Source organism: Salvelinus sp. IW2-2015, linkage group LG8, assembly GCF_002910315.2.
Source record: "Salvelinus sp. IW2-2015 linkage group LG8, ASM291031v2, whole genome shotgun sequence".
Classification (NCBI taxonomy): domain Eukaryota; kingdom Metazoa; phylum Chordata; class Actinopteri; order Salmoniformes; family Salmonidae; genus Salvelinus; species Salvelinus sp. IW2-2015.
The window spans coordinates 3,329,094-3,340,320 of record NC_036848.1 but is presented as its reverse complement, the minus strand read 5'-3'; the positions used below and the strand labels follow the sequence as shown (position 1 = coordinate 3,340,320).

General features: G+C 43.9%; 1 protein-coding gene across 1 annotated transcript; it reads left to right on the top strand.

Annotated features, from left to right (window-relative positions):
- The first annotated feature begins 6,789 nt into the window (after positions 1-6,789).
- LOC111967243 (stimulator of interferon genes protein) lies at positions 6,790-10,795 on the top strand. Its single transcript, XM_023992127.2, has 7 exons — positions 6,790-7,109; positions 8,012-8,238; positions 8,407-8,587; positions 9,118-9,226; positions 9,348-9,589; positions 9,847-10,033; positions 10,170-10,795. The coding sequence occupies exons 2-7, from the start codon at positions 8,012-8,014 to the stop codon at positions 10,421-10,423; spliced, it is 1,200 nt and encodes a 399-aa protein (XP_023847895.1). The 5' UTR covers positions 6,790-7,109; the 3' UTR covers positions 10,424-10,795.
- The last annotated feature ends 432 nt before the right edge of the window (positions 10,796-11,227 follow it).

Genomic DNA, 11,227 nt, shown 5'->3' with positions numbered 1-11,227 from the left:
CCCAGGAAGAGTACTCTGCTGCTTGGCAGGACTAACTGGGGATCCTTAATAAACCCCAGGAAGAGTAGCTGCTGCCTTGGCAGAACTAATGGGGATCCTTAATAAACCCCAGGAAGAGTAATGCTGCCGTTGGCAGAACTAAGGGGATCCTTAATAAACCCCAGGCAAGAGTAGGCTGCTGCTTGGCAGACTCGGGGATCCATATAAACCCAGGGAGAGTAGCTTCTGCCTTGGCAGGACTCAACGGGGATCCTATAAACCCCGAGCAAGAGTAGCCTGCTGCCTTGGCAGGACTTAACGGGGATCGCTAAATAAACCCCAGGAAGAGTAGCTGCTGCCTTGGGGACTAATGGGGATCCATAATAAACCCAGGAAGAGTAGCTGCTGCTTGGCAGGACTAACGGGGATCCTAAATAAACCCAGGAAGAGTAGCTGCTGCTTGGCAGGACTAACGGGGATCCTTAATAAACCCCAGGAAGAGTAGCTGCTGCTTTGGCAGGACTAACGGGGAATCATCAATAAACCCCAGGAAGAGTAGCTGCTGCCTTGGCAGGACTAACGGGGATCCTAATAACCCCAAGGAATGGTAGGCTGCTGCCTTGGCAGGACTAACGGGATCCTTCATAAATGACAAAGCCCCCCTTCCCAAAGAGCCGCTAACTTCTTATGTATGTAGCAGACTGCATTGTAACTACATTGTGTGTGTGTATTACAGTCTGTTGTGTAATTGTGTTGGGATCTGTCTCCCCAGCAATCCGAGGCTTCTCTCCTCAACATAAGAATCAATAGCTTTTGCGGGAGGCCAAGGTCTGGACCGGATCAACGGAGCGCTGCCTCCCCGCCGTGACGCCGTCAACAGTGTTGGTGTATTCCATGGGCCGCAATGAACATGGGGGAGCCCAACGGCACCGACAACAACAGCACTATACAGGGATGATGCACACATCAACACAACACACACACACACAGCCACACATTTTAAAACACTATTTTCATAACGCTCTGAAACACACACATAGATATGAAGTACTACACCAACATACACACATTTGACTTACCATACTCACAAATACACTTTGATTTAAACATAAAGTACACACACATTACTTATACATACACATAAACACAAAACATACAGGACAACAAGTCAACATATACCCTTATACAGGGATGGTACACACACTATCCTCCTCCTCCCCCTACCCCGTCCTGTTTGCTGGCCCAGCCACCTCTCCACCAGTGTGGCAAGACTTTTGCCATGGATGGTTGAGGCGTCCCTAGTGAGCAAACTGTACTGCAGGTTTCATCTCTTACTGATCTGACCTGGTCACAACACTACTGCAGGCTCCTGACCTGACTCACAACACACTACGGAAAACTGCTTACCTGGACGTTCTGGAACATCTACACTCTACTGGACGTTCTGGAACACTCTACTGGACGTTCTGGAACACTCTACTGGACGTTCTGGAACACTCTACTGGACGTTCTGGAACACTCTAGTGAACGTTCTGGAACACTCTAGTGAACGTTCTGGAACACTCTACTGAACGTTCTGGAACACTCTACTGAACGTTCTGGAACACTCCAATGCAAAACAAAGAGCTACTGTTCTGTTCTCATTGTGTAGTAGGGGTGACTTGGTGACAGATGTTACCTTTCTGTTGTGTTGGGGGCAGAGGGAGAGTGGGGGGGATTGGGGAGGGGAGGCATGGGCTGAGAGGTCAACGAGGGCTGAGGTGGCATGCGGTAGAGGGACTTCCTATCCTGGATTTTCAGTTTCCTCTTCTCATTTTAAAACAGGAAGTTGTGTGGTCAGCCCGGTTGGTGGTTTACTTCATTCACTTTATTTTATAAGATAGCTAGATAGATAGAGAGATGGACTGGATGGTTGTCGTGACGTCCATGGGAGTTTATTTGTGTGTGCTCGTGTCTGCATTTGCGATTGTGTGAGTGTATGTGTGTCTGTGGGGGTGAAATTTGAATGGCATTTTCATATGCAACATACAAGGTTGTGCTATCGAACATGTTTTGCTACTAGTACTATATGATAATAACAGGACATTCAAATGAAACATATTATTTATTTACTTCAAGGAAAAGACAATGTTGTCAGAAGGTTAAAAATACAGTCTTATTACCTGAGTGTTCTCTCTCGATCTTATTTTATAAGCCAATATGCTCCACTGGTCAGTTAGTCAGGACTAAAGTGTGTGGCCCACTGTTAATTCACACAGAGTTCACAGTACACTCACTACACCCCAGGCAGGCGCTGCCTCTAAAGTCAGTCAGATAGATTAAACTGACCTTAGATCAGTTTTAGTGGCAACGTCTGTCTATTCCACTCTTATGTTCTATTGCTGCCAAAACTGATCATATTTCACTTTTAAGGGCATCTTTTTACCACTTTTACTTATTCCACTTGCTGGGACTAGCTACACGTTTTATGTTCTATTGCTGCCAAGKCAATCATAGAAATAGAAAGCATAGAATGGATACCTGTATCAGAGATTGAAATGTAGAAATAACTATGATAGATTGGCTGTTTTGCTGGCATGCAATCAGAATCAGCAATGAGTGAAGTCTATTCCATGCGTTCCATTTCTACGGTGTCCTCTTAATGTGCTGTCCAGTAGCCTATAACCTGAGCTGGCTGCACTGGAGGAAGTTCCTATAGTGTATATGCTGTTGTGTTCTACCTTGAAAATGAAATGAAGTGTTTTTGGCTGAGTGTGAGCAGTGGCTAACAGAAGTCAACAGAAGGTTATTTATTTGTAAAGCATTTATAAACGCATCAATGCATGCAGTTAAGTTATTTGATAATAATAATGTGAAATTCGATTTGTGCCATGTTTCAGTATGGTAAGTTTCTTTTTTCTTGCTTCAAAATTAACTAAGGGATAATATTTATTTTGCAAAACATTTATTTATGATTTTTATACATTTTTTGGGGTGATTTTGTTATTCTTTTTTAAATGTTTTCCATGACTGTATTATGAATTAATTTATTGTTTTATTTTGATGCTGTACAGACTGGAAGCTTCTATGAGGTGAAATGCATTGTGACTCTATCTCTCCTCTCTTCTCTGTTGATGTACAGGAGTTGCTTTTAAACCTGCAATAGCGTGAATTAATGACCATACTATAAAGAGACAGACTTCCATTCAGGCAGCCAAAGCATGATTGCATGGCAAACTAATCTGTAAAAGCAGACAGTTACAGAAGTTGTCTCTCAAATTTTAAAGGAAAAGTGTACTCTCTAATCATAATTCTTAAATGATATTCTTGTTATTTAATATTATTATTATTCTATTTATAATTAACATTATTCTTGAGCTCTCTGCTGGTTGCTCTCGCATTTTTCTGATCTTTGTTTGGTCTTATTGTGCTTTATTTTACGAGGTGAACTTACTGGAGACCTTGTGCCATATAGTTTGTGCCATGGCTCTCTGTCTCATCACACACACTGTACGCATGCCCCATGGGACAAACCACTTTTTTTACTCTTGAATAAAATATGCATGAACCTTTGGCATACTTCTGTTTATTTCCTCCGTTGTTCACAAACACATACAGAAGTGCGCACACACACACACACACACAATGTCCTTTGGCTGGTGGACTATTCTTAATATACACAGGAAACTGTGGAGCCTGAAAAACTCAGCCACGTTGCAGTTCTTGACCCAAACCGGTGCGCCTGGCACCTACTACCATACCCGTTGAAAGGCACTTCAGTCTTTTGTCATACCCATTCACCCTCTGAATGACACACACACAATCCACGTCTCAATTGTCTCAAGGCTTAAAAATCCTTCTTTAACCTGCCTCCTCACCTTCATCTACGCTGATTAAAGTGGATTTAACAAGTGACATCAATAAGGGATCATAGCTTTCACCTGAAATCACCTGGTCAGTCCATGTCATGGAAAGAGCAGGTGTTCATAATGTTTTCAGTGTATGTTCTCTAATTACCGTCTGGTGGACAACGCCCCATCAGTAGATCACACACAATAACTGCAGCTGGATCAAGCAGACTCTAGCTCTATTGAAAACACTCTTCCTGGCTCTTCCACAAATATTTGCAGGAATGATGTGGCATCCAGGGGATACATTTTAATTTTATTTATGAATTGAAATTTTTCCTGTCATTTTCTGTRATATCTTTAGGTTACCTAGTCCAGGATTCCACACCTGGATAGGGACCGTGACTTGTAGTGCTGTACTGTGATGTGCTGTGCTGTGTAATAACACTGTAATAAGGTTTGAGTGGACTTGAGAGAGGTGGGTTGACAAACTTGTTACATCACCTCCCCAACAGGTTATCACAAGAACACATACTGTATGATTCATCAGAAATGTAGCAGCTGTAGAAGTCTGGTTATAAAAACGTCCTCCTACGCTTACACCCATAACTCTTCCACCACTCCCTGTTCCACTACAGTTAACTATTACACCCATAACTCTTCAACCACTCCCTGTTCCACTACAGTTATCTATTACACCCATAACTCTTCCACCACTCCCTGTTCCACTACAGTTATCTATTACAGTACATGCCTTCCACCACTCCCTGTTCCACTACAGTTATCTATTACAGTACATGCCTCTTCCACCACTCCCTGTTTCACTACAGTTATCTATACACCCATAACTCTTCCACCACTCCCTGTTCCACTACAGTTATCTATTACAGTACATGCCTCTCCACCACTCCCTGTTCCACTACAGTTATCTATTACACCCATATCATCCTCTCCTATCCCACTCCCTGTTCCACTACAGTTATATATTACACCCATAACTCTTCCACCACTCCCTGTTCCACTACTGTTATCTATTACAGTACATGCCTCTTCCACCACTCCCTGTTCCATACTGTTATCTATCACAGTACATGCCCTTCCACCACTCCCTGTTCCACTACTGTTATCTATTCACAGTACATGCTTCTTCCACCACTCCCTGTTCCACTACTGTTATATTACAGCACATGCCTCTTCCACCACTCCCTGTTCCACTACTGTTATCTATCACAGTACATGCTTCTTCCACCATCCCTGTTCCACTACTGACTTATCACAGTACATGCTCTTCCACCACTCCCTGTTCCACTACTGTTATATATCACAGTACATGCCTCTTCCACCACTCCCTGTTCCACTACTGTTATATAATCACAGTACATGCTTCTTCCACCACTCCCTGTTCCACTACTGTTATCTATTACAGTACATGCCTCTTCCACCACGCCCTGTTCCACTACTGTTATATATCACAGCACATGCCTCTTCCACCACTCCCTGTTCCACTACTGTTATCTATCTACAGTACATGCTTCTTCCACCACTCCCTGTTCCACTACTGGATTCTATCACAGTACATGCTTCTTCCACCACTCCCTGTTCCACTACTGTTATATATCACAATACAGCCTCTTCCACCACTCCCTGTTCCACTACTGTTATAATCACAGTACATGCTCTTCCACCACTCCCTGTTCCACTACTGTATCTATCACAGTACATGCTTCTTCCACCACTCCCTGTTCCACTACTGTTATATATCACAGTACATGCCTCTTCCACCACTCCCTGTTCCACTACTGTTATATATCACACTACACTGCTTCTTCCACCACTCCCTGTTCCACTACTGTTATCTATAACAGTACATGCCTCTTCCACCACGCCCTGTTCCACTACTGTTATATATCACAGTACATGATTATTCCACCACTCCCTGTTCCACTACTGTTATCTATTACAGTACATGCCTCTTCCACCACCTTCTGTCCACTACGTTATCTATACAGTACATGCTTCTTCCACCACTCCCTGTTCCGCTACAGTTATATATTACAGTACATGCCCTTCCACCACTCCCTGTTCCACTACAGTATCTATACAGTACATGCCTCTTCCACCACTCCCTGTTCCACTACAGTTATCTATTACAGTACATGCCTCTTCCACCACTCCCTGTTCCACTACTGTTACCTATTACATTTCAGTGACGCCTCTGTGGAATTTATTATGTTTGCACATTCTTTAAATCTCCCTTCCTCTCTCTAGCGCTTTCTCTACCACTCTCTATCTCTTCATCTTTCTCTACCACTATCTCTTCATCTTTCTCTACCACTCACATTTTGGGTTCCAGAGTGGTGCAGTGGTCCAAGGCACTGCATCTTAGTGCTAGGGGCATCACTACAGACCCTGGTTTGATTCCAGGCTGTATCACCACCGGCTGTGATTGGGAGTCCTACAGGGCGGCGCACAATTGTCCCAGCGTCGTTAGGGTTTGGACAGGGTAGGCCGTCATTGTAACTAAGAATTTCCTAGTTAAATAAAGGTTAAATAAAAATGTGTCTTACTCTGTCATGCAATCTATGCGTAGTGGGTGTGGAGTCAGGCACAGGAAGCAGAGGGTAAAGAACACTGTTTTATTCCGGCGCAGGGACAATGGTCACGCCAAAACACCAGGCGCAAATAACAAGACCGGCCCAAAACCAGGACCCAACCAGTCCGGAGGAAATAAAAAACAAAGAAAATCGCACAACCACAAACATGAACAGAGGAAGAATGAGCCCGCACAAAGAGCAGGCGGTCATACCGGCTTAAATAGCCCAACTAAAACCTAAACAAGAAACAGGTGTAACCAATAAGACAAAAACAACAGAAAAGGGAAAAAGGGATCGGTGACGACGACCGCCGAGCGCCGCACGAACAGGAAGAGGAGCCACCTTCGGTGGGAGTCGTGACATACTCTCTTTCTCTATCACTCTCTTCATATTTGTATCTCTTTATCTTCCTCTCTCTATCTCTCTATCTTTCTCTATCACTCTCTATCGCTCTCTGTTCATCTTTATCGCTCATTGTGTGGGATATATTGCCTCACTGCCACCTCTGTCAAACTGAAAATGAAAGTATTACCCAAGTTTGTATAACACAAAGGCATGGAAGGAGAGAAAGAACAGTGAGAAAGAACGTGGACGAGGAAGAGATGCTGGCTCTGAGTTATAATCTCCAGTGAACTCTTTTATTCTTGGATTGTCTCTGTTGTTCTGTGTTCTGTGTTCTGGAACTGGGACCACTCCAAACAGGAGAAAGGTAAACCYCAGCGGATTAGCAATGTCAGCAGCAAACTTTTGAAATCGTTTCCTTGAATTTGAACTGAACCTTCAAATGAAGTAATAGTCTCTAGATCTGGGTACAGGATAATAATTCCCTCATGGAAAAAAGTATTTATTGTGTATGTATGAATGTATCACTGATAGTCTCCCGTTGTGTGGTATGAGAATGTAGTCAAGGAGATGATGTATGAATCACGGTATGTTTCCATTACTCTGTAGTGAATGGGTAACATCAGGGCACCATTTAATAGTTTTCCTATTATACTGGACTATAATTCTTATTTCTAAAACCGAAGGTGATTCTCTCCTGTTCTACCATATATTATATCTCTTTTTTAATCAGTGAGGGTTTCTCTTAAAGAGATTAGCCATATTATTTTATTCATGATAATCAGATTCACAATTGCAAATGATCTCACGTAATTGTTCCCCTATAGTTGAGTTCAGGATTAAAAGATAATCAGGCTTTGAACCATACTGTACTAGCCAGTTTACATTTCTGGTAAACCAGCATTTCCTTTGAAACAGTGCCAGCAGGTGGGTGAAGATAGGAAGTGAATCTACTCCTATAAACCACACACACACAGACACACACACAAACACACACACACACATTTGGGTTCTTAGTTGTTCTCAGATGGCTGTTCTTAGTTCTCCGACTTTCCGTACCAGGATGYTTTAATGTGACGTATTATGAGATCTCATACACACAATGCCACTGATGAAGAGGATGAAATCTAACCCGAACCCTGGAAATACTTCTTCATAGAAGGTTATTCTGGGGAAGTTGTGAAAATGACTAAAGGAAGAGGAGTTTACTGAGGATTATTGTAATGTTGTATCATACTAAGTCATGGTCTCGTTACGTCTGTTCCTCAGATGCAGCAATTGGGAGGGGAGGAGTGTCTGGTCCCTCAGCCTCGTGGGAGTTTACCCAAAGCCTGTGCGATAGGATTGGCTTCTGTGGTGACGGCGGCTATCTTGGTTTGGGAGCCTGAGGGCTTCTTCAGACACGTTTTCGCAGCAATACTCATCCTGACTGTGGGGCCCTTGCTGCACGGAGTGTTTCTTCTCTCAGAGGAATGTCTTCATCATGCAACTACCAGGTGAGGGAACTTATTAACTTTCATACTCACAAAACATGGTAGGCAAATAAATTGATTTACATGGATATTTACATGTTATTTACATGGATATTTACATGTTACCTGCCCTCCCTCTCTCTCTCTCTCGCTTCCTTTCCCTCTCTCCTCTCTCTCTTTCTCTCTGCCCAGGTACCGTGGTCGGAGGCTGGGTCAGATGGTGACAGCCTGTGTGGGTGTATGTACCCTCCTGGGTGTGGGGTTGGCAGTGCTGCTGTTTATCTTGACCAAGCCCCAGCCCTGGAGGGACCAGTGGAGCATGGTTATCCTGGCCTGTGTCCTCTACCCTCTACTCAAAACCCTGGGAGTACTGGTGAGATAACAAGCTCCTGATCTGGAACTCTCACACACAGTATGAGCCAACACAAGACCCTATGTGTCTCCAGGTTGAGTTTTAATCAGCAGTCTAGTTCTCCAAACCCTTTCCTTTATGCCACTAATAACACAGTTTACCTTCGTAAAGCCAATGAAGGTGAATGATGCTATACGAGACTGTAGCTTACATGCTGCTGTAAAATGTTGACTGTGTGTTAGTGTGGTTCATGTTAGCTCATAGTTGTGTTTTTTTTAATTTGCACATCACTGTTGTGGTTTCTGTACATTGAAACCCGAAAGAGGAACCTCTATTGCCCTCCAGTCAGCAGAAGTGGCATGGACTTGTTTTGAAATACACCAGGCAGGTTTAATTTTGTTGTGGTTAATTTCTTCTGAAAATCATTTAGGGAAGAAAACTAGTTTTCCTTCATTCCTATCTTTTTATCCCAGATTTCCTGCATGTCTATCTCTTGGCCTGTGAGTAATTCTGTTCCTTTTCCGGTTGTTGTTTCTCTCTCCCATGTTCAGGGTCCGTCTGAGGTGGAGGTGTCAGAGATCTGTGAGACGAGAAAGATGAACGTGGCTCATGGCCTGGCTTGGTCTTTCCACCTGGGCTACCTCAACCTGGTTCTGCCTCGTAAGTAGCATCAATTCATGTAGTGCGCTTATTTAATAAATGAAAAAGCTGTCATGTCAACGTTGTGTTCCTGTTCAAATTTACATGTATCCCATTGTGCGTGTGTGTGTTTCTCTGGTAGGGTTGGAGGGTTCTATCACAGCGTTCCGTGCTTCACATAATGCAGGTCCGTTTGAGACCAGGGGTTCCAGAAAGCTCCTCATTCTCCTCCCTCTCAACGCAAACATTACTCACACGCTGGAGGACGAGGACACCAACATCCATTTCCTTGACAACCTCCCTGACACAGAGATCGACAGGGCAGGTGTCAGGGGGCGTGTCTACAAGCACAGTGTCTACACCGTATTGGACAAGGACAGACAGGTAGGCGGGATTCATTTAGTCACCTTCTCAAACACTATCTCAAAGTGAAATGCATCACACTGGCRCCACTATGTGGTCAAATTGTGAATCAACAGTGAGTGCTTATGAAGCACTGGAAAAGACTAAAACAAACATGGAAAAGCCCAACACTTGCACCATAGTGGACAAATGTGTGGACAATCTATAAACCCATTTGCAGATTTTTTTACACTGAAACGCCTAATCACAGTATCTCGTGTGTGTGTGTGTGTCTGTAGGCCCATCACTGTGTTGTGGAGTATGCCACCCCTCTGCTGACCCTGTATAAGATGTCTCAGGAGAGCAGTGCAGGGTTTGGGGAGAAGGACAGGAGAGAGCAGGTGCTGCTGTTCTACAGGACTCTACAGGACATACTGGACCGCTCACTGGAGTGCAGGAACCGCTACCGACTCATCCTCCTCAACGGTTAGATATCATGCTATTTACATGTTACCTGCCTTTCTCTCGCTCTCTCTCTCTCTCTCTCTGTATAAAAAATAATTTCCTCCTATGTGCCCAATAGTACGACCTATGAACCCTATATAATTTCTACTTCCTGTAGATGAACATGAGGATGACCCTCACTACCTGTCCAACTCCATTCTGAAGAACCTGGATCAGCAGGAGAAAGAAGAGTTCTATGTTCCCCCTTTCATCCCTCAGCCTGAGGTGGACCACCCATTCTATGCCCTGCCCATCATAGACAACTGGCGCCGAGCTGAGCCAATGAGCAGGGTGCCTACGATCATGATCAGTCATGACATGCCACGTACGCTCAGGGAACCGGTTGAGAATTCGGAAGACCTTTCTCCATGAGACAGGTCTAGAGAGATAAACAAAATAAATTGCACTTATGCACAACAGCAGCAGCACTAAACCAGGCTGCAAGGTAGGAAGCACTCAAAGCCATCTCAAAGTAGAGCAACAAGGCATTGCCTTCCCCTTTACCCTGCCACTCATTGCTTAACATACAGTGCATTTGGAAAGTATTCAGACCCCTTGACTTTTTCCACATTCTGTTACGTTAGTCTTATTCTAAAATTTATTAAATTGTTTTTCTTCCTCAATCTACACACAATACCCCATAATGACAAAGCATAAACAGGTTTTGTAGATTTTTTGGGCAAATTTATAAAACGTATCAAAATAAATATAACATTTACATAAGTATTCAGACCCTTTACTCAGCACTTTATTGAAGCACCTTTGGCAGCGATTACAGCCTCAAGTCTTCTTGGGTATGACACTACAAGCTTGTCACACCTGTATCTGGGGAGCTTCTCCCATTCTTCTCTGCAGATCCTCTYAAGCTCTGTCAGGTTGGATGGGGAGCGTTGTTGCACAGCTATTTTCAGGTCTCTCYAGAGATGTTCGATTGAGTTCAAGCCCGGGCTCTGGCTGGACCACTCAAGGACATTCAGAAACTTGTCCCGAAGCCACTCCTACGTTGTCTTGGCTGTGTGCTTAGGGTCGTGAACCTTCTCCCCAGTCTGAGGTCCTGAGTGCTCTGGAGCAGGTTTTCATCAAGGATCTCTCTGTACTTTGCTCTGTTCATCTTTCCCTCGATCCTGACTGGTCTCCCAGTCCCTGCCACTGAAAAACATCCCCACAGCATGATAC